At 42.7% G+C, this 26968-nt stretch overlaps 1 protein-coding gene across 3 annotated transcripts; it reads left to right on the forward strand.

The window, feature by feature from the left end:
* The first annotated feature begins 557 nt into the window (after positions 1-557).
* Positions 558-25308, forward strand: NIPAL1 (NIPA like domain containing 1). Of its 3 annotated transcripts, none has more exons than XM_051842512.3 (6): positions 558-715; positions 11216-11482; positions 14010-14066; positions 18535-18625; positions 21306-21466; positions 21960-25308. In XM_051842512.3, exons 1-6 carry the CDS (start codon positions 670-672, stop codon positions 22586-22588), a joined length of 1251 nt encoding a protein of 416 aa, XP_051698472.1. In that variant the 5' UTR covers positions 558-669; the 3' UTR covers positions 22589-25308. The 3 variants fall into 3 exon arrangements, with proteins under 3 accessions (XP_051698472.1, XP_089183320.1, XP_069925748.1); XM_070069647.2 differs by lacking the exon at positions 558-715 and adding an exon at positions 8338-8633; XM_089327194.1 differs by lacking the exon at positions 21306-21466.
* Positions 25309-26968: the final 1660 nt, after the last annotated feature.

Raw genomic sequence — 26968 nt, forward strand, 5'->3', positions numbered from 1 at the left:
GTATTCCGTTTGGGCATTGCTTCTCGCGTAGGGGCTGATTGCTATCAACTGTGTAATTCAAAGTAAGGGCAGAGGGGTCTGGGGTCGGGGGGGGGGGGGCAGAGGAGCAGAGGGGCAGCCAGAGAAACAAAACAGCACAGAAGCGCCACATCGGTTCCAATAACAGAATAAACTCAGCGCAGAACCCCAGGGACCAGCAACTTCCGCGCCATGCAGCTAACTCCGAACGGCTTCCGAAACCTGCAGGGCCCCGAGTCCAGCAGGGGCGACCCTTCTGTGCGAGGAGCCTCCGCCCAACTCCGTCCCGGAGCTGCCAGGGCGGCCTCCGCTCTCCGAGAGACGCCGCAGCCCCGCGACGCGTGCCAGTGTCTCTCGATCGTGCGACTTCTCGAAGGCGTGCTGAGGGGCAGTCGCCCTCCCACGCGACCAGGGTCAGCCGCCGAAGCCCGAAGGCACCGAGAATTCGCACCGGATTCCCCGGGTGCGTGGCCGCGGCTTGCCTGCAGGCCACACCCCGCTCTCCCCATTGGCCGAGGTCGCCCCGGGGGCGGGGTCAGCGCTCGCAGGTCCCAGGCTGCTAAGCTCCGCCCCAGCGCGAGTCCATGGGGACTCGAATCCCAGGTGGGAGAGGAGTGAGCGCGTGCGCCCGCGAAGCCCCGTCTGGGGGCCATGGGGGTACAGGTGAGGCTGCCGCCCGGAGAGCCCTGCCGAGAAGGTGAGTGCGAGCCGGGGCACCTGTCGCCTGGGTGGCGAAGAGACCAGGTGGGCGGTCCCCGGTTACTTAGGGGCAAGAGGAGAGGGATGCGATGACTGAACTTAGTCGTTCACGTAGTCGTTCATTCATTCATTCGGTCGGGCAGCCGTCCAGCTGGTCACCGTGGGAGGGAGGCTCCGGGGGTCGCGGCGGAGGACGCGGCCGAGGACGCGGCCCCCCCTCCGTCCGGCTGAAGACGCCCGCGAGCCCGACTGGGCGCGGCAGCCTGAGGCGGGCGGGAGCGGGGGCCTGGGCGCGGGCACGCGCGTGTGGGTGGGATTCCAGCCCCGCCCCGAGCCCGGCGGCCCCTTGCCCTCCGCCGGCGGGCACACGCCCTGGCAGCCCCCAGCCCCAGACTCCACGCGGGAGGGAAAGGGAAGGCGGGGGCGAGGGGAGCGGCGGCCTCCCGGCGTCCCAGCGAGAGCACCTTGGCAGTGGCAGAAAAGAGGAGGGGGCGGATTGGAGAACGACGCCAAGGCTGAGGGGCTGGCGACCTTCTCCGCGTTTGCCCTCTTTTTGGGCTCTTCCAGTTTGTTGGGGGAAGATTTCAAAATGAAAAGCAAAAAAAAAAAGAAAAAAATTGTAAGCACCCAGCGAATTCTTCCATACGGTACCAGCAAGAGACAGAAGGGGAAGAGAGCGAGAGAGCCTAAACAATTCACAAACTATTCAAAAACTAGGATTTTTGAGATGGTTCCTAAAGGCGGCCCGGGTAGGATGATTTCCTAGATAGTCAGCTTCTGTGCCCTTTTTCTAAATAATTCCTAAGCCGGTAAGTCAAACGGTTACTAATACATCCACCCTTGTTTACCTAAGGGTGTGTGGATTACACCCACCTGTTTGAACTTCCGGGTGTTTTTCCTGCGTTGCTCATGCATTTAGTTCCAACAAGAAATATTCATGTGCATTGCTTACCACTTGTGATTGTTAATTGTGCGGGAATCTGGCAGGGAAGACTTCAGAGAAACCAGATGCCGTATTATCAGTAGTGGGAAGAGAGTCGGTTTGGGCGGCAGACGGGACTCTAAGGTGTAATTTAGCTTCCTGGAGCCTTTCTTGACCTGTAAATTGGGAAACATTCCTACGGGTTTATAGCTGTGAGGTGCAGGTGCAGGTGGAACTGAAGCACAAAATTCAGAGGCTGACAGAGTACCGAGAGGCTCAATTTTTCATGAATTGAATGAATAACAAGTTCCTGTGCCAGGCACTGGTCCATGTGCTAAGATAGACAGATTTGCCAGACAGCCTGGTCCTAGACTGTAGGCCTAGGTCTCTGATCTCATGCAGCCTACTGACCAGAGGGCAGAAAATGTGCAAGACACAAATTCATAAGGTCATTACAGTAGAGGTGAGTGTCATGGATAATGGGCTGACAATATCAGGGATATTTGCTTTGGGTACCTAAAGAAAGTGATCCTTAGCTGAAACCAAAATCAAAGGAATCCATCATGAGATCTGAAGACAGAGCATTCCAATTGGACTTCAGTGAAGGAAAATGTTAATCTTGTACTTTGACTTCTGGTTTCTAAAGGCCTGCTAACCCAAAATTACCTTAACAAAAAAAACAAAAGTTAAACATATAAATGTTGGAGTTTTTTTTTTTTTAGTTTTTCAGTATTATATCACATATTCTACATACTTCAGTAGAAACCAATGCCAATGGAGCTTTATTCATGTGACAGTAATGACACTATGAAAATATTAATGTGGGAAATATTGCAGTCACCTGTGAAGCACTGACTGCATGAGGATTATGTGCCAGGGCCTGTACAGAAACAAAGAAATAAAAGAAACAGGACAGACTGAGCTCCAAAGAGGACAAACGTACAACCCTGGGTATCTTCTTAACAGTTCCGGTATGGGTTGGGCTTAGGATACTAAGGAGGAGAGGAACCAAATAGTTCTCAAAGTTTTCTTTGATGGAGTAGGCCATTGTTACAGTCTACGCCAGCCACCAGAGAGAAAATGGTTCAGTTGGTCTCTAGAGCTCATTCAACCTGTCTTCCTGGCTGAACTAGTCTCAGTTTAGAAAAGAGGAAATTAAGAAATTCCAACTCTGAGAATTGGCTGTATCCCTCTCCATATGACTAGTATATGTCACACATTCATGTAGGTAATAGTCTTAATTTTCAAAAGATGGCCACATAAAATGTATCCGTTTATCCTCACACATAATTAAATTCTGTGTTTTATTAGATAAGAGAGCACTAGAAAACATTCTAATAAAATTAGAAGTTTATTTTGGTGCAAATTTTTAAATTCTTGAATATTTTTTCATAATATGCTTATTTCATAAATGTGTCAAAGACCCCTAAGTCAGCATGGATTTAAATTTTTGGCACTAAACTTTTTTTTAATTTTTCTTTTTCAAAGATTTATTTATTTATTTATTTATTTAAAAGGCAGAGCAGCAGAGAGGGAAAGGAAAGGGAGAGAACTTCCATCCACTGGTTCACTCCCCAAATGCCTGCAACAGCCAGATCTGTACCAGGACAAGTCTGGAGCCAGGAACTCCATCCTGGTCTCTCACATGGTTGCAAGGGGCCACACACTTGGGCCATTTTCCACTGTTTTCCCAGGTGCAATAGCAGGGAGCTGGGTCAGAAGTACAACAGCTGAGACTTGAACCAGTACTCAGTATGGGATGCCAGTGTCACAGGCTGTGGCTTAACCCACCATGTCACAAAGCTGGCCCCTACATTTCCTTTAATTTCATTTCTCAAACATTTTGAAGTATTTGCATAGACATTATCTCAATTTTACAGATGAAGAGAACTGGAGAAGTGAATATGGCTTTGTAATTAGTGATCAAGCCAAGCAAAAAAATTATTAGGACCTTTGTTTTTCCTATAGGTTTCTAGAATGTATTGAATGGTTTTCCCTCCACCCAAATTCATATGTTGGAACCCTAATCCCAATGTAATGGTATTGCAGGTGAGATCTCTGGGAAGTAATTAGGTTGTGATGGAAGGGGAGCTTTCTTTTTTTAATTTATTTAGAGGCAGAATTACAGACAGAGACAGAGAGGTCTTGCACCTGCTGATTTACTCCCCCAAATGACCAAAGAGTGCCAATCGGAAGCCAGGAAGCAAAAGCTTCTTCTGGGTCTCCCCCATGGGTGCAGGGGCCCAAGGACTTGGGCCATCTTCCACTGCTTTCTTAGGTCATTAGCAGAGAACTGGCTCAGAAGAGGAGCAGCCAGGACATGAACCAGTGCCCAAGTGAGATGCCGATGCCCCTGGCAGAGGCTTAACCTGTTATACCACAGTACTGGCCCCAGGAGGAGGACACCATGTGAACAGACAGCTGGAAGAGAAGTATCACCAAGAATCTGACGCTGTTGGCACCATCATCTTAGATTCCCATCTTCAAGAACTGTGAGAAATAAATGTATTGTTTAAACCACCCAGTTAGAGGAAGACATTTGGCCTGGTAGATAGACCAACAGGATGCTCGCATCCCCTCTCTGAGTTTCTGGGTTTGAGTCTCAGTTCTGCTCTGATTCCAGTTTGCTGCTAATGCAGACCCTCCTAGCCACAAGGTGACAGCTCGAACTCAAGTGGTGGAGTCCCTGCCACCCATGTGGGAGATTTGAATTGACCAGCTTTGACCTGGCCCAGCCCCAGATGTTGCAGTGAACAGTGGATCAGCGCTCTGTGTGTCTGTATTTCTCTCTTTCTCTCCCTCTCTCTCTCTCCCTCTCCCTCACTTTCACTCTCATTTTCTCTGTCACTCCGCCTTTCAAATAAAGTAAATCTTTAAAAAAACAAACCAAGAAATCTTCAAAGTGAGAAAGTACTTAGCCTATGGAATAAACAACAACCACAAAAAAAAACAAGAGTTGGGAATGAGGTTAGGTAGTTATTTTTGGGAAGGATTCTGAGGGGCCTTGTGCACTGTGGTGGGGATTTAGGTATTTTTGAAGAGAAGGGAGGCCAATGTAGAATTTTGGGAGGAAGGACAAGATTGGGCCTACTTTTCAAAAGGCTCATTTCACCTGATCTCCCTTGCTACTATTCTGAGACATCTCAAACATCTCTCTGCTGTCACCCTCGCCAGCCTAGCTGATTGCAGTTCCTTCACCCTTCAAGTCTTTACCTTTAATCTTGTCGTTAAAATATATTCATTTATCAGGCCAACGCCGCGGCTCACTAGGCTAATCCTCCACCTTGCAGCGCCGGCACACCGGGTTCTAGTCCCAGTCGGGGCGCCGGATTCTATCCCGGTTGCCCCTCTTCCAGGCCAGCTCTCTGCTGTGGCCCCGGAAGGCAGTGGAGGATGGCCCAAGTGCTTGGGCCCTGCACCCCATGGGAGACCAGGAGAAGTACCTGGCTCCTGCCATCGAATCAGCACAGTGCGCCGGCCGCAGCGGCCATTGGAGGGTGAACCAACGGCAAAGGAAGACCTTTCTCTCTGTCTCTCTCTCTCTCTCTCACTGCCCACTCTGCCTGTCAAAAATATATATATATATATTCATTTATCCTGTTTTTATGGCTTCCCATGGCACTCTTTCCAAATTATACAACTGTTAATTCATTTGTTCTATCCCTCCCCCCACTAGAATATAAGAGCAGGCGTTTTGTTGTATCCTCTGTTATATCCTCAGCTTCTAGAAAATGCCTGACAGGTTGTAGACACTTCATAAATTCTTGTTGAATAAATGAATGAAAAGATGAGTTGTGTTTCAGAGTTGGGTGAGAAAGAGGGTGATGCAGTCTAATGTCAGGGGTAAGCAAGCTGCAGAGCATGGAAGCCCTTAAAGTTCAGGGTTCATCAGCACTTGAGTTTTTGTTATAATTGGAATTAAAAAACCGTCATGAGGGAGCAGGGAGATTAAGCAGGGAAATGACATGATCCAATTCACACTAGCTGATGTTTAGCAAATAAAGCGTGACGAACATCAAGAGGCTGCGTTCAGTCTTTCCTATGCCAATATGAGTAGGTAGTATATCATCTCTTATTGCTTCTGTGTCTGTAGGTCCACAGGGGATTGAATGATCTAGACGAGGCTCACCTGTGTGTGTCTGCGCAGACTACATGTCACCTGGGCTTGGCTCCTTCATGTGAGATGCACCCAGATCTGCTCCACATGGGTCCATGCTGCGGCTCAGGTGAAGGGCCAGCAGCTCATCAGATAATTACAAAATACAAGAGGGTGAACTCAACCATAAAAGTAAATCTGAAGCCTCTCCTCAGATCATCCCCATTTGGCCACCAAGTCTCTTCCAGACTGACATCAGAATATTCTTGTTTGGGGACAAATAAGGAAGTAAAAATGCTGAATAATAATGTATCATGGCTGGCGCTGCGGCTCACTAGGCTAATCCTCCGCCTGCAGCGCCGGCACACCGGGTTCTAGTCCCAGTCGGGGCGCCAATTCTGTCCCGGTTGCCCCTCTTCCAGGCCAGCTCTCTGCTGTGGCCCGGGAAGGCAGTGGAGGATGGGCCAAGTGCTTGGGCCCTGCACCCCATGGGAGACCAGGAGAAGCACCTGGCTCCTGCCTTCAGATCAGCGCGGTGCCCCGGCCGCAGCGCACCAGCAGTGGCGGCCTTTGGAGGGTTAACCAACGGCAAAAGGAAGACCTTTCTGTCTCTCTCTCTCACTATCCACTCTGCCTGCAAAAAAAAAAAAAAAGTATCACAGCAGAATAGGTGATGAGACAATGACTTCTTCAACTTGGAAAGATCTTGCCGTGGTTTAAAAAAAATGTACTCTGATGCAATCACAGACTACCTAGAAACCAGATATTCTGTTCCATGTAACTGGAAATTTCAGTTGTTAGCCTCTATGGCCAAATAGCACTTGAAAAATAAAAGCACTTCATCTTTGTATAAGATTTAGTAATATTTTTCAACTGCTTTATTGTACTTTGTGTTTTAAATTTTCTTAAATAGAAAACTAACCTGGAAATTGAGTTGCTTGGCCCTGGTTTTGACAGATATTTTGGCTAATCACTTAATATCATGGCATCAACATCTTTCAAATGCCTTCTAGAAGTCCATCTGCAAACACAAGCCACCAGGATCATATGCAACTCTGGTTAACAAAGGCAGATTATGATCAAACCACAAAATTATAGAAGATACCTTTAGAATGACTGAGTAAACCTCCTGCATTTTAGAGATGAAGAAACCAAAACAGGGTGATTACTCAACTTGCCTGTGATGACAGTAGTAGAACTTAAGGTGGGAAAGCTATAACCTGTCCAACGTCTAACTTGGTTTCTAGATTTTAAAGAAATGTGTGTGTTTATCAAATATCAAACCTGGAGCTGACGCTGTGGCATAGCAGGTGAAGCCTCCGCCTGCAGCACCAGCATCCCGTATGAGCACTGGTTCATGTCTGGGCTCTCCTCTTCTGATCCCGCTCTCTGCTATGGCCTGGAAGGCAGAGGAAGATGGCCCAAGTGTTTGGGTCCCCACACCCATGTGGGAGACCTGGAAGAAACTCCTGGATCCTGGCTTTAGGTCGGCCCAGCTCCGGCCGTTTTGGCCGTTTGGGGAGTGAACCAGTGATGAAAAATAGCTCTCTCTCTTTCTCTCTCTGCCTCTCCCTCTGTGTAACTCTTTCAAATAAATAAATCATCTTTTTTAAAAAAGATTTTATTTATTTATTTGAGAGGTGGAGTTACAGACAGTGAGAGGGAGAGACAGAGAAAAAGATCTTCCTTCTGTAGGTTCACTTCCCAAATGGCCGCAATGGCCGGCGCTGTGCTGATCCAAAGCCAGGAGCCAGGTGCTTCTTCCCAGGCTCCCATGTGGATGCAGGGGTCCAAGCACTTGGGCCATCTTCTACTGCTTTTCCAGGCCATAGCAGAAAGCTGGATTGGAAGAAGAGTAGCCAGGACTAGAACCGGCGCCCATATGGGATGCGGGCACTGCAGGGGGAGGATTAAGCTACTGTGCCACGGCGCCAGCCCCAATAAATCAGTCTTTAAAAAGCAAGTCACCCAAGAATATATTCTGTATGATTACATTTTTCTAAGATACAAAAAGAGGCTAAACAAAACTATTATTTATAAATGGACTTACTTAGAGAAAATAATTTTTAAATTTATTTATTTGAAATACAAGTGACAGAGACAGAGAAAGATCTTCCATCCACTGGTTCATTCTCCAAATAATTGCAACAGTCAGGGCTGGGAGATCCAGTAACTCCATCCAGGTCTCCCAGATGGGTGTCAGGGGCCCAAGTACTTGGGTCATCATCTACTGCCTTCCCAGACACATTAGCAGGAAGCTGGATTGGAAGCAGAGGGACCAGCATTCAGTTATGGGATGCTGGCATCACAGGCAACAGCTTAACCTTCTGTGCCAAATGCACACTCTGAAGAATTTTTTTTTAAGCAAAGAAATGTTGATGAGAAAACGACAGGATGGTTGTTAGCTTGTGTGGGGAGCAACCCAGACTGGACTGAGTTACTGGAATTAAGACTTATTCTATGCATCTGCTCTCCCACAATATGGCGCTGAGAAGGGAGAAACAGCTTCTACGCAGCTGCCTCCAGTTCAACCAGTAAACAGCAGGACCTGCTCCTGATTGGAGGAGAGCAGCGTACTCGGCGTGTGGGTAGCAGAGTTGGGATTGGTGGAAGAGGACTATAAAGGAGGAGAGAGACAACATGCACCAGGAACATCTAAGGGGAACATCTATCTGAATAACACCTGAGCAGCCCCCGAGAGAGCCGGCCGGTGGTGTGCCGCTCCCCTGCGGAAGTGGGGAAAGTGGCAGGGGGAACCGCCCTTCCACGGAGGTGGAAGGGACAGTAGCCAACCCGGGAAGAACCAGCAGCAAACCCGGGGAGGGCCGAGCAGACAAAAGAACACCGCAGGGTCCTGTGTCGTTCCTCCATGAAGAGGGGGAGCAACAGCTTGGAGGGGTAATATTTTCTTTCTTAGATCAGATGGTTTATATATCAGTGTATATTCAATTATTTTTCTTAACTAGCATGTATTTAAGTATTCATTATATAGTAACAATATCAAAAAAGTAATGTGTGCTAACATGAGAATAAGGGACTTGCAGTAATGGATTTTCTGTGTTGAACAAAGTCTGAATTAACCTCCCTGCATAATTACTTTGCTTACTTGGATCTCGAGAAGCCAACTCTGACTTGCGCTTTGATTCCTCTAAAACACTGTGGAGTCCCTGCCCACACACCCTGCTCCCTCATCTCTCCCTTGGGCCCCCACATCACTCTACGCTCAAGCACAGGTTCTGCCCTCCCGCTCCCCTCCCTTTGCCCTGTCTCCTTCAGTCATATCTGCCACAGGCTTTCTCCCTCACACACTCCCAAAACATAAAACAATGTAAGTTCTAAGGTCAACACTCAGGCAAGATTTTTATTATTTTCTTCTGCCATAAACTTGCAGCCACTTACAACGGCCACTTAGAACAAGAACTTGTAAAAGGCAACCAAGATTATGTGCTCCCTCATTTATGATCCCCTGCCCCCACACCCCCTAAAATGTCGGAAACATTTTGCTATGTCAACATCTTAGAAGAAATACTGTTTCACTGGAATGAGATCTGCCCACACTGATTTCAGAGATGAAGTTTTGGAATGGTTATGTTAACTACATAGTAAATGACACAAATGCAGCCATGGAATCCACTGGAAAGTCAAATTAGGTGTTATGTCAGGAATGAATGTAACACAAATTTTTACTAACAAAAATAAACACAGTGACTTTCCATTTGGATGGAATGAATAGTGCATGGAACATGATTGCTTGATTGCAGATTTGTCGCTGTTCTTACCAAAAACAACCTGCCTGAAAACTTCCCACAAGTCTGGAATTCTAGTAATATAGGTCTCCTTGGAAATTTTGGAAGATTTTCTGGAAATCTTGGGAAATTCAGAAGAATTTTATTCTTTATCTTTTGGGGGGGAAAGTTAATTCATTTTCAAGTTATAGACAAAAGTGAAATAAGAGTCATGGAAACTCTGAATTCATTATTTCACCATTTGATGGTTGCTTGTTAACTTAGTATTTGGTAAAATTTGGTAACTTCATAATACTAAACCAAGGATGCATAGATGCATTTGGGAAATTTCTTGCTAAGACATTTGTTCACACTTTTTTATGTAGTTCATATGCCTTCTTAAAATATTTGATATATAAAGCTGAATTTTTTCACTGGATTTTTCCTTTCCCATTTTATTTTGTTAGTTTGGTTTTTTTGGTTGTTTAGGGTAATTCATAGAGGGAGAATTTGCCTTTTTCTCTAGGAAAACAGTGATGAGAGAACATCTAGTCATAGTGTCACCTTGTTGGTGGCTTTTCAAGTGAAGAAAAGAATATAAAAAATTTCTTATCTATGTAAAATGTCTTGTGTTTTAGTGTTTAACCCCAAAATTCCAAGGCGCTTATGATTCAGTGGATATACATGCTTATTTGAATCTTATTCTTAAGCCTACTGATGCTTGATTCATTTATTAGATTCTATTTTATTTAGAAAAAGGTGGATTGGTAGACCTGAAAAATCATTTTCTTTATGGAAAAGTGGTACAGGAAACTGAACCCACCTGTAATCCTTTTTTTTTTTTTTTTTTGAAAGGCATAGTTCATAACCCTACCAAGTAGACTCACTCAATTTCCTGTTACACAGTGATTTCTAGGCAGATGGGGTTGCTGTGCCCTTTCCCCACAATCAGGTGTCATAACCCTGCTTTCCAGGAGACAGGCTAATAATGTGAAGGCCTGAGGTGGATGGGGAGATGAGGGTGGGGCTGTGATGAGAATTAGTGAGCACCAGATAGGTCTAAATAGTCCCTGCTCCAGCAGGTGGTTGTTTTGCCAGAAGGCTCAAGTACTGCCATAACTTCCAGTTTGGATGAGGAATTCAGACTTTTCGTGTAAAACCTTTCAGTTTAAATGCTGACCATGAAAGTATTTAAAGTCATCTATTAAGAACCTATGCTGGGGCCAGCACTGTGGCACAGCGGGTAAAGCCTCCACCTGCAGTGCTGGCATCCCATGCGGGTGCTGGTTCGAGTCCCGGCTGCTCCATTTCTGATCCAGCTCTCTGCTATGGCCTGGGAAGGCAGTGGAAGATGGCCCAAGTCCTTGGGCCCCTGCACTTGTGTGGGAAACCCAGAAGAAGCTCCTGGCTTCAGATCGGCCCAGCTCTGGCTTTTGAGGCCAATTGGGGAGTGAACCAAAGGACAGAAGACCTCTGTCCGTCTCTGCCTCTCCTTCTCTCTCTTTGTAACTCTGACTTTCAAATAAATAAATAAATCTTTAAAAAAAAAAAAAAAAGAAGAAGAAGAAGAAGAAGAACCTATGCAAACCAAACTGAAAATGTCTGTAGACCCAGGGACCACCTGTTAGGGGGTTTCCTGCGTACAGTAAAAAAGTGTTTGAGTACCATCCGCTCAAGCCTGTTTCTTGCACAAGGGGGATAAGCATTGTATAGCTCCTTTGAGTTCTTGCCATTTCCTTCTTTCTTTTTTTCCAGGCCACGTGCTGTCTCTTGTCTGTCCGAACTCCTTCCAAGCTTGGTGTGAGATCACGAATGTGTCACAGCTGCTGGTTTCTCCTGGCCTCTACATGGATCTGAATACCAGCACAACCAACTTGAGCATTTCTGCAAATGTGGAAAACAAGTACAGTCTTTACGTGGGCTTGGTCCTGGCAGTAAGTTCCAGTATTTTTATTGGCTCCAGCTTCATATTGAAAAAGAAGGGCCTCTTGGAACTGGCCAACAAGGGCATTACGAGAGCTGGTAAGAAACCTGCAACTAATGAATTCAAGTTTCCAACTGCAGAAAAGGCATTATTGTCAGACCACATGCTTTACAGCCATCACAGTTGACTTATCTCTGTTTATCTCAGCCTCTGTCTTCCTCATTGAGCCAGCTGCATGTCCCACCAACTCTGACCTACATGGAATGGTCCCTGCCACCTCACCTGCGTCCTCCTGTGCTACTCTCCGGTCACCTGCTTTACTCTTGTTCCTGGAATAGACTGATTTTCTGTCCATGAAGTCTTCTCCCTTTGCCAGGAACTCTCTTCTTGTTGCCCTTCCTTCAGATGACTCATCCTTCAGCTGAAGTTCCATCCTTGACCCATCCTCTCTGCAGGTCTCCGCCACCCCCAGCCCCTGTTATTCTCTGTCATGACACTCGGGGTTTCCTTCATAGTGCCTGGAATAATCTGTACTGGTAAACTTACTGTTTATTTAATTGTGGTCAACAGGTTTGTTTGTTTATCAGTTATGGATTCACAAGAGCAGGGACCTTCCCTGTCATGGTGTTTGGCACTCAAAAACATTTGTTAAATTAGTAAACATGTAGCAATGTAAATAGGCTACTACTTATAGTGATATTTTAGATGCTGAGTAGCTCTGCCTGTCTTTCATTAGACATGAATTCTCTATTCATTTTTATCAAGTATAATATGGTTGAAAACCTAAATATTTTTCTAGAGTCCATATGGAAAAAATAAATGACTACGAATAATGCAAACAAGCTTATTAAAGAGTACTGTTGAGGAAAGACATGCCCCATCACAAAACAAAATGTACCATTAAAATAGACAAAATAATAAAGAGAATTGTAAACTTAAGTGTTACTACAGGTAACACTTTAATATATGATTTTTAAAAGTTTCATTTCAAAACAGTAGAGAGAGGATGAATTATTATTTAAAAATACTGAGACAAATGGAAAATACTAGAGGAGAAAATAAGAGTTCTATTTTAAGCCATTCAGCAAAAGAAATTTCAGATAGCTTCAAGTCAAATTTAGAATTATTTTATTTAAAAAAAAAGATCTAAAAGAAGTCCTTTCTAAGAATAAGGTAAAGGAAGAGTCTGTTCTCTATAAGGAAATTTTCTGGATTGACAAAAAAGGTATATGTGGAAACACTTTAACAGAAATTAAAAACCAAATGTATATTGGAGCGAAAATTATGAAACACTAATTATGACAGAAGGTAGTTAAATTTCTTAATATATAAAGAGCAACAGCAGTCAATAAGAAAATATTAGTACCCTAACAGAAAATAAGCAAAGCACATAAACAAGAAATAGATAAAATTAAAAATGCAAACGGTCAATAAGCATACATCATAAGTTCCAACTTTGTAGTAAGACTCCAGGTTAGTCATTTACAAATTTTATAAAGAGAACATCCTAAATAAACATAGTTAACTACTTTGCAAGATAATCTTCACAGTTTATACACCCTGTTTAGACTAACTATAACAAAAATATATAGGTCAAGTTTAGGGGATTTGTTGTATTAAAATTGATGAGACGTTTAATAAATAAAAAGCAAAATATCCCAGTGTAGGGAGAATATAGACAATAGTTATAAACAATAATTGAATGAAAAAAATGACCATTTCACCCATATATACAGTAAATTTTAAAGTAATCGCAGATCATTAAAACTATAGTAGTATAACATTTAGACATTGGTTTCACAAAGATATAAAACAAAGTTTTACAAAACTATATTTGCAAGAGTACTTGTTAAACTTCTTATTCTGTAAAGTATTAAACCTTTTTACTGTAATATAAATTTAAAGCATGTTATCTCAAAGACTTAAAAAGAAGAAAGGAAGGAAGAAGGAGGGTAGGAGGGAAGAGAGGGAAGGAGTGAGGAAAGAAAGGAGCATCATTATGTTCTTAGAATTGTGTCTACAAAGTGCACTGAATCTTAAAAACTAATTAAAAATAGAAATAAATCGATGAGAAATTTTTCTGTTGGAAACACCAATAATAAGGTCACATAACTCTGAATTCCATAGGCAAGCTTTTTGTCCTTTTCAGTTCTGGACAGAAACTCGAATTCATCATGCCAAAGTAGCAAGTGAGTAGAGTTCAACTGTCTGATGCTCATTATTCTCCAATCGACTAATATAAAATCTCAAAAGCTTTATGTCAACCATACTGTCCCCTCTGAAGTTCTTATTATAAGACACCAGTGTAATTCATGTTCTATGGTTTTCCATTTTTAATTTGAACCATGACTGAAACAAAGTATTCAGGGCTTATAATATTCTATGTGCAAGCCCCTGACTTACATAAAATTTTCTGCAAAGTAAACTTATTTATATAGAAATCACAAGGTGACATACTAGAAAACTTTAGATTTCTGGAAATCACAAAGCAAATAAGCTCAAGGACTAATTTGACCTTAAGCCTTGCCCTTTCTCAACATAATCCAGTATGTTTCCTAGAAGTCAGTTCTTCAAGCCTCATTCCTTGAATTTAGAACTTAATTTTTATTCCTGTTATTTTCCTAGGACAAGGTGGACATTCTTACCTCAAGGAATGGTTGTGGTGGGCAGGATTACTGTCAAGTAAGTGCTTAAAATGAGAACAGTGTGTGCTGATAAAATGATAGATTACATAAGGAGTTTAACATTTTTCTTCCTGTCAAGGATATAACTTAAGTCTAAACATGTTTGTGTGGGTGGAATAAGTTGTCATCTAACAATACATGTGTGTGTATGTATACACATATGTGTGTGCATTGTCACTCTTTGCTCCTCCTACTTCCTCAGTACTATCCTGCAACGTAAGACGAACGTTGATATTTAAGATGCTGTCTTTTCTCACAAACTTCCCCTTCTTGTGTTTTTTTCATCATAACAACTGAGGAAAGTTCTTCCCTCCCAATGTTTTCTCGGCTCATAATTTGAATCTGTGACCATCCTAGCTGCATGTCTTTTCAGGAATGGGTACATTTTCCTTGCCAGGACCAAAACATGGATAAAATAAAGGATTCTTTGGTGGCTTACGTGGCAAATAAATGGGAAAATCTAAGCTGTCAGCATTCACCCCCCCCCTCCGACTTACTCCACAGGTTAAATGAGACCAGGACATGTGGGCATTTTCTAAATGCTAATGTGACGTCCAAATAAAAGGCAGGAAGTCTGCCTCAGCTGCTTTGACTGGTGTTGGTCTCCCTCTTAACTCCTCTGGACTTTCTAAAACCCCATGCCTGAAAACTCCAAAACAGGGACATGATTAGTTGTAATTTCACACCACTTGCAAATCATTTCTCTCTGCAATCAGAAGTCTTAAAGCTTCCTTGTGTTTTTCCAAACCAAGTAACACAGTTCAGTATCTGTGAGATCCTGTTAAAAGAAGGAACTGGGTACCCTTCTTTAATAAATGGATTCTAAAATATTGAAGAAAAAGAAAGATGAAAATTTATATAGCCCTTTGAGTTTTTATTTATTTTAAAGAGTTACAGAGAGAGGGAGAGAGAGAGAAAGAGAAAGATTATCTTCCATCTACTGGTTCACTACCCAGATGGCTACAATGGTCTGGGCTGGGCCGTGCTAATGCCAGGAGCTTCTTCCAGGTCTCCCACGTGGGTGCAAGGGTCTGAGCACTTGGACCATCTTCCCATGTAATTTTTACTATATAAAAAAGTAGGTGCAGGTATTGTGGTGTAGCAGGTTAAGCTGCCACTTGGGATGCCCACATCCCATATCAAAGTGTCAGTTCATGTCCCAGCTACTCACTTGCAATCCATCTTCCTGCTAATGCACCTAGGAGGCAGTAAATGACGACTCAACTGCTTAGGAACCTGTCACTCACAGGGGAGAGCTGGGTGGAACTTTGCCTGTTGACATGAGCATCAGATAGCTGAAGCATGTTTTTTTCTCTCTCTCTCTCTGTCATTCTGCCTTCCAAGTGGAGAACAAAAAAACTTTTTAACAAGTTTATGCCGGTGGGCCGGCGCTGTTGCACAGGGGGTTAAAGCCCCAGTCTGCAGCGCTGGCGTCCCATATGGGCGCTGGTTTGAGTTCCAGCTGCGCTCTTCTGATCCAGCTCTCTGCTATGGCCTGGGAAAGCAGTAGAAGATGGCTCAAGTCCTTGGGCCCCTTCACCTACATGGGAGACCTGGAAGAAGCTCCTGGCTCCTGGCTCCTGGCTTCGGATCAGCTCAGCTCTGGTCGTTGCAGTCATTTGGGAGTGAACCAGCAGAATCAAAGACCTCTCTCTCTCTGGCTGTACCTCTCTGTAACTCTGTCTTTCAAATAAAATAATTCTAAAAAAAAGAAAAAAGTTTATGCTAGTATTGAGGAGAGAGAAGTGCACATTGGAGCCTTTTGTAATGGTTCATTATTTATTTATTTGAAAGCCAGAGTGACAGAGAAAGAGAAATCTTCCATCTGGTTCATTCCACAAATGGATGTAACAGCTGAGGCTGATCCAAGCCAAAGCCAGGAACCAGGAATGGCATCCAAGTCTCCCAAATGGATGGCAGGGGTCCAAGCTCTTGGACCTTCCTCAACTGCTTTCCCAGACACATTAGCAGGGAAATGGATTGGAAGTGAGCAACTGGGACTGGAACCAGTGTAGGACGCCGGAAACTGGCTATGCCACAATGCCAGCTGTCAGGAGATTTTTATGTAATGACAAATACACAGTGCTTTAATCATGAAGTCAGTGCTCTCCTTGAAAGCTGTCAACAAAAAGATAGGGGCCAGCGCTGTGGTGTAGTGGGTTAAACTGCTGCTTGTGACACTGGCATTCTACACAGGTGCTGGTTCAAGTCCCAGCTGCTTCACTGCCGATCCAGCTCCCTGCTGATGGCCTGGGAGAGCTGCAGAAGATGGCCCAAGTCAGTAGGCCCTGTACCCATGTGGGAGACCCAGAAGAAGCTTCTGGCTCCTGGCTTTGTTCTGGCCCAGGCTGGCTGTTGGTGGCCATTTGGGGAGTAAGCCAGCACATGGAGGTGTGCTCTCATGCACTGTTGCTCTCTCTTGCTCTCGCTCACTCTGTGTGTGTGTGTGTGTGTGTGTCCCTCTGTAACTCTGACTGCCAAAGAAATAAATCTTTAAAAAAATAAAAAAGATAATATGAAGTATTGATTGAAAGCTTAATATTCTAAGAAGACTTCCATGGTTCTTTGAGAGGATTCTCTTAACTATTCTGTAAGATTATATTTGGAGTTTCTAGCATTGGGAAAATATAACGAATATAATCTTACAGAATAGTTGAGACTCTTTGGTAGAGAAAATAGCATAGCAGCCAAAGAAAGCAGGAAAAAATATGCTGTGTCCTTTTCTCTCTCAAAAGCAGCATTAGCCTGGCAGAGTTTGTCAGCATGAAACATTGCATTCTGTGGGCAAGTGTCCAGTTGTGATCTGTGAGATGAATTTGGCCCCAGCACCAGAGCCCAGCTCTTGGAGGGATTTCCCTCATTCTAGAAGTTATCTGTGTAGTGGGCCATCAAAGGAGGTACCTTTCTCTGAAGGGAGGAGAGAACTTCCACTTTGACTATGGCATTGTCTAAATAAGGTCAGAGTTTGTGAACTCAAGAGACTTCCATAGCCTTGGCAGCTCATGACAAGAGCCTCGGGTGATTACTGACGTCATAAATAAGAGTGTCAATTGTTAAATCAACAATGGGAGTCACTGTACACTTGTTCCCCATGTAGGATCTCTGTTGTTGTACTATGAGAATTAATGGTAAAGCTAGTACTCAAACAGTATTTTATACTTTGTGTGTCTGTGTGCAAGTGCAAACTGCTGGAATCTTTACTTAGTATATACCAAGTTGATCTTCTATATATAAAGATAATTGAAAATGAATCTTGATGAAGAATGGGATGGGAGAGGGAGTGAGAGATGGGATGATTGCTGGGAGGAGGGGGATTATGGGGGGAAAAGCCGCTATAATCCAAAAGTTGTACTTTTGAAAATTATATTTATTAAATAAAAGTTTTAAAAAAAGTTATCTGTGTAGTTCTAGCTAATCAACATCTTGTGTTCCTCAGGTAAGAAAAAAGATTACATTTAGGAGTACATCATTGCAATTGTATAACCACTGTTTGGATCCCTTTGAGCCACTGAGATACTGGTACTGGTAGACCATCTGCAATTCAAAGATCTCTGACCTCATGGGCCTGTGGTAGGCATTCTGGCTGTCCCCTACCTACACATCAGATCTCTACAAGGCATTCTAATTTTATAGATTGCTGTTGCTGTTTGCAAAACAGCAGGTATTTCTGCGCAAACGCAGTCAATCTCTGCTTACTCCAAAGCTTCCTCTGCTAGATTTCATCAAAGTGAGCAAGTGTGTTTTTAGTATTGAAGTAACAAAATCTATTGAAATTCATTTAAACTGTTAAATGACTTTGTCCTTGGTCAAGTTTGTATCACCAGGTGTATTGGTCCATTTTTTGGTTACTACAACAAAATACTAGACGCTGGATACTTGTGAAGAAAAGAGATTGGTTTAGCTCACAGGTCTGGAGTCTGAAAGTCTAAGGTTGGGAGGCCCCATTGGTCAGCATCTGGTGAGGGCCAAAAGCAGATGCTGTCATGGTAGGAGCAGGTGCCAGAGGAAGGGTCACACAGAGACAGGAGGTCAGAGAGTGAGAAGAGGCTGCACCTGCTCTTGTATAACAAAGCCTCTCAAAAGAACTAACTAGAGTGCCCAGAGGACTCCTGCAGTCCCTTCTGAGGTAGTGTCCCCAGTGACCTAATGAACTCTCCACTAAACCCCACCTCTTAAAGGTTCCACCACCTCTCAGATGGCCACACTGGAGACCAAGCTTCTAACACATGAACTCTTCAATACATGAATACACTCAAACCATGTCCAAACCTTAGCTCCAGGTAATTACAGTTTATCTGTATCCCTTAATACCAGCCTTTTCCCACCTTCCATGTAAAAAGTTAAGTCATTTCATTCAGCTTGATCTTTCAGTGTCTTTGGGTTAAAAGTCCACTGCTTTGCAGGGGTCATTCGTTTTTCTGGTAAGTAGGTCCACCTTGTATGTTAACACTTTTGCTTGCTTCTAGTGGGAGCAGGAGAGGCTGTCAATTTTGCAGCTTATGCTTTCGCACCCGCCACCTTGGTCACCCCACTGGGCGCCCTGAGTGTTCTGATAAGGTATGTAAGCAATAAGAAGCTTGGCTTCTACTGGTGCTTTCATACTATGAAAACCTTAAACCATAAAAAACAGATTACTAAATCCATCTGGAAAAAACAAGTCTAGACCAGCCTAGGTTGTTAAAGCATAGAAGGCCCTGAGAAGCTTGAGACGAGTCACAGAGCTCCAGCTGCCTCATTAATAAACATGGGGATAACAGTACTTTAGTTGCCTTAAGCAATCGCCAAAACAGTTTGACTACAAAATAAATATCAATAGAAGTAGGAAAAGGATTGTTACGTTATTGTTCAGAAAACGTGTGGTAGAGTACACTTGGTTTCCTGTCGCTCCCCCTCTTCGCAGAGGAACGACACAGGACCCTGCCCTGTTCTTTTGTCTGCTCGGCCCTCCCCGGGTTTGCTGCTGGTTCTTCCCGGGTTGGCTACCAACCCTTCCACCTCCGTGGAAGGGCGGTTCCCCCTGGCCACTTTACCCACTTCCACGGGGGAGCGGCACACCACCGGCCGGCTCTCTCGGGGGCTGCTCAGGTGTTCCTTCAGATAGATGTTCCTGGTGCATGTTGTCTCTCTCCTCCTTTATAGTCCTCTTCCACCAATCCCAACTCTGCTACCCACACGCCGAGTACGCTGCTCTCCTCCAATCAGGAGCAAGATCAGCTCCTGCAGGTCATCACTCAAGTTGGCGAGAGGCAGCTGCGTAGAAGCTGTTTACTCCCTTCTCAGCACCATATTGTGGGAGAGCAGATGTATAGAATAAGTCTTAATTCGAGTAACTTAGTCTAGTCCAAGTTGCTCCCCACAGTTTCCCATTAAAGTAATTGTGTTATATTTGTGATGATTCAATGAAACCTCACAGGTTGTTTTTTTTAGCTGTGACCCAAACAAATGGCCACCAGAATCCTTTTCATTTTTTCTGTTGTAATAGTAGTTAATGACTGTAATCAATGGAGGACTTTAAAAAGCATATTGTGTTAAATTTCAACTCTTGTCAAAATTCTTATATTGTCTGCTGGGTTCTTCTGTTTGGAGACCCCATGGTACTGAAAACAGGAATAATTTTCCTGTTTCATACAATGTGAATCTGATTTTTCTGAGCTGGTCTTTATTACAATATCAAATGAATGTGTTCAGAGAGCTCACCAAAGTCATATTTCGTAGCTAATCTACTGTTTTCTTTTTTGCTCTTTCCTTGCCATTCATCAGCCTCTGGTAGTTTGTGGTTGATCCTGCCCACTTCTTTTCACCCTCTTACAGGACTCTTGCAAGAACTGGATGAGTTAGCACACACAGCACTTAGTGCACTTGTCAGGCAGTGAATAGCAGGAGTAGTACTTGTGTTTTCACCGAGGCAGCAGTTCTTCACCTGGCAAAGGCAACTCTGGGAAAGCACCAGGTAGTTGATTGCAGCCTTGAGGGCAGATGGGCACTGATAACCGGCCTGAGGGAAGTAGAGCATCAGAGGAAGGGGGCCCGGGCGCAGGAGATAAAGACAGCAGGCCTGCTGGTCAAGCTGCAGGATGCCATACCCTGCTGTCTATGATAGGGCCAATCTGGGGCTTCCTGGGTCACAACAACCGAAGCATCGGGAGCACTGGACGGGTGACAGTGTCAGTAGCAGGAAGTAGGGAGTAGTTTAATATTTTGACAATCTGTATGGTTACACTAGTGTATAGTAGCTAAATATCAGCCCTGAGCAGTAATTCTTTAGTTATGTATCTTTCTTTGAAACTTTCATGAGTGCATTTATTCTAAATGTACAGTTGAACATCCCTAAAAATCCAAGATCTAAAATCTGAAAATTCCACACCTGAACTCATGTGATGGGTCATAATCAAAACACAGGTACACTAAAATTCTATAAAATTATCTTCAGACTACGTGTATAAGATGTATATGAAGCATCAATGAATTACATATTTAGATTTGGATCCGCTCCCGATGATATTATGTACATCCTCATTATGTACATGCAAATATTCTAAAATTTTTAAAAACTAAAACCCAAAATATTCTGGTCCCAACCATTTCAAATAAGGGAGACTCAACCTGTATCATGCCAGTGAAGTGTAGAAGAGCTTTCATTTTGCTTGGGTTTATAGGAGAAGACAGAAAATGAAGTGAGTAGGAGCTCTTGGGAAAGTTTACGGGATAATGAGAGGAGTGTGGAATGTCTATTATAGCTCCTCAGTGATTAAAGCAATGAAGCAGATCTGACTGACCATGATTTCTGAGTTTAATATTAATCCAGGGATGGAGAGAGGGTGGTGAAATGGGTACGGGGTACAGAGGGATGGGAAGAATAACTTCTAATGCAGTGTTGCAGTAGGATAAATGTGGAAGTCAACAATTACACTATTTCAAAAATAGTTATAGAGTATTCTGAATATTTTCAACACAAAGAAATGATAACTGTTGTAGGTTACAGATAGGCCCATTACCCTTACATCATTACATATTATACACATGTATTGAAATGTCACATAATACCCTGTAAATATATACAACATATTAATTTAAATTTTTCAATATATTAAACTAATCTAGGTTTTCAGCGTCACATAGTACATGCAGGACAGCTCACTAGCATACAGAGTAGCCTTCCCACAGGGTGACTTCTGAGCTCCTGTGGAATCAAAAGGTAATTGAACCACAGTGATTTTATTTTTTTCTCTTCCAACAGTGCAATATTGTCTTCCTATTTTTTAAATGAGCACTTGAACATCCATGGGAAAATAGGCTGCATATTAAGTATATTGGGGTCAACTGTGATGGTTATCCATGCCCCACAAGAAGACGAAGTCACTTCTTTGCATGAAATGGAAATGAAATTGAGAGACCCAGGTCTGTGATTGAGCTGAAAGAAATACTCAAGTTTTCCACTTTGTTTCCTCATCAAATGATGTTTGTAATAACATCGTAATAGGCTTCCTTGGAGCCCAGTTGCAGATTGAGACATGTAGAGTTACTGAGTGCTATAAGTCTTCTGAAAAGGTGGCAGAACTTATTTTAGAGTTTCTGCTTTCCCTCTACATAATGAAAGGGAGAGACTGAGGATAAAAGAGGCAAAAAAAAAAAAAATCCAACCCAAAATTTTGCCACTTCATCCCTAAAATCAAAGTAAATCTGACACCATCTGCCCTCAGTAGGTTTGAAAGATATATTTGTGAAAATCTATTGTCAAATATTGAGAACTTTGCAATAGAATATTGTTTTTCATTTAATCTCCTTTCTTTTTCTAAAACACCTATGCTCTTAACATTATGACTAATGAGACTTTTTAAAGGCATAATGCACTAGCATTTTCTAAAGTCGGATTCTTTTCTCTTCCTCACAGGATTTATTTCTTTTGCCACAGTCGTAATTGTGATCTCACTGGTGCTGATTTTGATTGTGGCTCCCAAGAAAGGACAGACCAACATACTGGTCTACATTTCAATCTGCTCTTTGATTGGCGCATTTTCAGTTTCTTCTGTCAAGGGCCTGGGAATTGCCATTAAGGAGCTGTTAGAACGGAAACCAGTGCACAAGAATCCGCTGGTCTTTGTTTTGCTGGCTGTACTTGTGCTTTCAGTGACTACACAGATTAACTATCTCAACAAGGCCCTGGACACCTTTAATACATCCCTCGTGACTCCCATTTATTACGTCTTCTTCACGTCCATGGTAGTGACCTGCTCCGTCATCTTATTCCAGGAGTGGTACAGCATGAGTGCTGGAGATATCATTGGGACCTTGAGTGGGTTCTGCACTATCATCAATGGCATCTTCCTTCTACATGCTTTCAAAAACACCGACATTACCTGGAGCGAGCTGACCTCCGCCACTAAGAAAGAAGTCCTCTCTCCAAACAGCAATGAGAACAACTACGTTTTGCTAGAGAATGTAGACTGTTCAACCCCAGGATATGAGGATGATGTTACCTTGTTTAGCAGGACTGATGATCAAAGTCTGTGTAAACTCTGAATTTCAATCCATGTAAAACACTTGGAGAAGAGAACTATTTGCTTCTTGGAAGAACTTCTAAGAAAGCTAATAGTTTCTGTTCTAACTGTAACTTAGATTGATGCTATGTAAAAATGACTTCATTTGGGCCATCAAATTTGAAAATCAAGTTTTGATTCTTCTCCAGAGGACCTATTCATCTTTTGACCTCTGCAAACAAAGCATCAAAGAAGCCAAAACGTTCCATATGTCCCCTAATAACCTCTTTCTTCTGATCACATTGTATTTGGCTCTGCCAGATGGCTCTTAATTTCATTGGTGGCCATTCTTGGACTCATGATAACTCATAAAGTTATCTGTGTTCTGATAAGCAGAGTATCAGTCACCAGTCTTTGATGAGTCCAATTTCACATTATTAAAACTGAGAAGTGAGATCACTGGTGCTTAGCCCTCCCTTCCACATCTTCCTTCTATTTAAACTCTATTGCTGTTGGGTAAAGTGTTAAAAAAAAAAATAGGCCTATTCTGCAGATTGATTCATTCCTTAGTGCACTGGAAGGCACAAGACACACCCACAGATGAAGAGTTGGTGGATCGTAACTCATTGGCCATCATAGGAGTTTATTGCCAATTAAAGATGGAGAATAGAAGATGGAGAAAAATATTTTAAACCTCCAGTAAAGAAAACAAGTTCTTGTTTTTCTTTTCACAGACACATAAATGTGTTGACAGGTTCTTTTTCACTCAGTCCGGCTGACAGACAGACAACATGGGGTTTTTGGAGCAGCCCATGTGAATCCAGCTTTAGAGTTACTTATCTTCCTTTTCTTTCTTTTACTATTATCCCAAAGATTGTTTTTCTTGTTGATGTGGAGGGTCTGGTGGAATAACTGCTGCCTTATTTCAGGATTATATTGTACACTTCAATTTCTTGCAAATGTTTTTATCCCTAAAGGGGTCAGGAGTAAAAGATGCCACAGATTGTTTAGAAACAGTGAGAAAAGCCTTTGTGAAAAAATGAACAAATTGTCATCACGGTTCTCTTGATAGTTACTACTTTCTCCTTTGTTTAAGGAAATCACAAATAGTAACCTTACAAAGCAGGTACATCCCTCTGCCGTAAGTGGCAGATTGCCCATTTCTGTTAAATGTTAACATCCAATGTGATCTTGGTTTTTGGTTTTCAGCTAGCTTAAGATATCCAGGGCATTCGCAGTAAACGCTGGTATTCAGAATTCTGCTCCATTGACTTCAGCATTTCCTCAGTCCTGTTGAAGTCAACTGCTGCTCGCGGGATGACCTAAGATAGCTGCCAAGTCTGAAGCGCTACTGTTCTCTGCAGCCCGGGTCAGTGTGGAGTACAAGTCAGTGCATCCTCAAGTTTCGAAAGTTGAGAATCCGTGGAAGATCGATGTCAATTCGTGTTCACTCGGTGGACTGCTGTTTCACTTGACTCGCCAATCAGATAATATAAGCTATGAACACACGTTTTTAGGAAACGTGTCTTCTGAAAAGGTAGCATTTGAAAACTGTAAAAATCCTTTCAACATTTGTTTTCGTAGTTTTGAGGGCTCCGTTTCTCCTGCACACTTTCTTGGTGAGGAAATCAGTGACATTGTTTGACCTCCAACCCGAGTCTGTGTTGCTTCTCTAGTGAATTAAAGGTTCAGGTGTGTCTTAATGCCACCTGTTACAAAGTTGTTGCCCTTGTAACATTTTGCCCAGGTCAGAGGATCCTAGAATAGGAGCAGTGTGTAACCTGGACTGGAAAATGAACTGGTGCTGACATATGCAGCCAGGAGGAAAGCTGAGAAAGATTTAAGGAATAGTATCTTGAGAAACAATGAAATATTTGAAAAACTGTTTACAAACACCAACAGTAGGCACAGGTATTAAGAAAAAATGTTTTCGTAAGTCTTAACATTAAAATTTTTTCCCAAGTAAAAATTCTTGTTTAAGCAAGAATAAAATGCTGGATTCCTATGTTCAGGTAAATATTAGTCTTAACTGATAGTTTCATATATGTATATATTTTAATGAATATACTTTGTGTATCATCATATATAGATATCTTATGTGAATATTTGTATATGTGTCATTAAGGATTACAAAGTTGGGCTCACATAGGACAAATTGAAAGCCTATTCTAGTTCTGTAAAGATAACAGTTATTTTACTATTAGGTCAATGGTTAATGGTTAATGATTCCATTTTTAGTTCAGATTACAAAATGTTAATAAACCTTTTATATTCAACACCATAAAATTAACACCTACTTTTAGAAGTATTAATTCATGTTAGTCATAAGCCAGACATGTGGTAGGCACTTAATAAAATTAGGTTCTCTTTGAATCAACTTGATTTTTACAATCTTATTAGTAGAGCGGTGAGGACCATTGAGTGCCATATTTCCTTTGTTCTTCATCTTTTCTCATTTCATCTCATATTAGCTCATTTAAAACAACCCAAGTGAAAGTGATTCTATTATTCTATCAATACCAATGAAAGTTATTTTTAAAATATTTTTCTTAATGAAACCAGCAAAACTTAACATTATTTTTACTTTCCAACAAAACTATGGGAAAATAATATGAATACATGTGAAATGTTCTCAAATATTTAACAAACTGTTCATGAAATTTTATAGTTTTGAAATGTTTGTAAATGCTGTTTTAGGGAGTTTACAAATTTTGAATAAATGTATATTTTTTGTATGCAATAAAATAAGGTGCTTTAATCATGCTTTGTGGAGTTAAGTTTTTGTTTATAGAAGTTATGTCATGGCAAAAATTTCCCCATTTTGTTTTGAGATTAAAAAAAGTTTCAAGGTGAAAAGTCTGCAGCCAAGTTAGTTATGCTTCTTCGTTTTCACTGAAGTTTGTTTTCAGAAGAAGGCTCTCCACAGAACCATCTGCCGTACGACAGCTGATTTGGCACTTCAAAAGGAACCATCTTATCCTTCAATTATTTTACTGAACAAGAGAGCAACTCAAAGCAGTCAATACAATAAAATCTGCCCTTAGTTCAAGTAATCTTAAAAAGAGGAGGAAAGTACAGTCATCCCTCCATATCCATAGAGGATTGGTGCCAGGAGCTCAGACAGGCATCAAAATCGGAAGATGGAAAATGTGTTGTATTTATATATAACCTATGTACATCCTCCCCTATACTTCAGATCATCTCTAGATTACTAATAATACCAATTGCAGTAGAAAAGGTATATCAACAATTGTTCCTCCCCTTGAAATAAATTCATGTTTGAGCACAACTCCCTGTTTACAATTCATAGAAATGAAGGAAGCCATACTCAGAGAGAAACAACCTCTTCTTACCCCTGTCCCTCCTTTCTTTTCCCTCTAGCTTATAAATGAGGAAGCCTAACATGCTATTCCTGAAATCAGTTACTTAGCGCCAGAATGTGGACCAACATCCAAGCCTCCCAACCACTCGATGCCAGAGGCAGACACTGTAAGGAGAGCGTCACAGAATCTGCTGGACCTAAGAACAGCAGTCCACAGCAGAGTTAGACAGACCCCAGTTTTCCTTAGCAAGTGTTTTGTGTACACTAAGCATTGGAGCAGGCTAGTGCTGCATAAAGGAAGCCTCAGAGAGGTACGCAGGTTACAGGTTCTTAAATCTTACTGTAAAAATGAGTAACACAGAAGAGTGCTCCCAAAGTTCCATGGGAAACTGAAAGATAAGTTCAGAGAGGGCATTGGTCTAGTGGTCTAGTGTCTGGGCTTGAGTCCTGGCTTTGCTTTTGATTCCAGCTTCTTGCTCAGCCCCAGTCCACCAGGAACTCTGCCTGCTTCTCAAAATGTCTAAAGCCAAAAAGTGTTCAAGTAGGTGTTAAAAAAAAAAAACAGAGCCGGCGCCGTGGCTCAATAGGCTAATCTTCCGCCTAGTGGCGCCGGCACACCTGGTTCTAGTCCTGGTCGGGGCGCAAGATTCTGTCCGGTTGCTCCTCTTCCAGGCCAGCTCTATGCTGTGGCCAGGGAGTGCAGTGGAGGATGGCCCAAGTACTTGGGCCCTGCACCCCATGGGAGACCAGGAGAAGCACCTGGCTCCTGCCTTTGGATCAGCACGGTGCGCCAGCCGCATTGCGCCAGCCGCGGTGGCCATTGGAGGATGAACCAACGGCAAAGGAAGACCTTTCTCTCTGTCTCTCTCTCACTGTCCACTCTGCCTGCCAAAAAAAATAATAAAATAAAAAAATTTTAAAAAGCTATATTTAAAAGGCAGATTTACACATGGGGAGAGACAGATCTTCCATCCAGTGGTTCACTCCCCAAATGACCTTGGGCTGGGCCAGGCTGAAGCCAGTATCCAGGAGCCAGAAACTCCATCTGGGTGGCAAGAACTCAAATTCTTAGGCTGTCATCTGCTGTTTTTCAGGCACATT

This window comes from Oryctolagus cuniculus, chromosome 2, assembly GCF_051225735.1.
Source record: "Oryctolagus cuniculus isolate XC-2025 breed Fujian yellow rabbit chromosome 2, ASM5122573v1, whole genome shotgun sequence".
Taxonomy (NCBI): Eukaryota; Metazoa; Chordata; class Mammalia; order Lagomorpha; family Leporidae; genus Oryctolagus; species Oryctolagus cuniculus.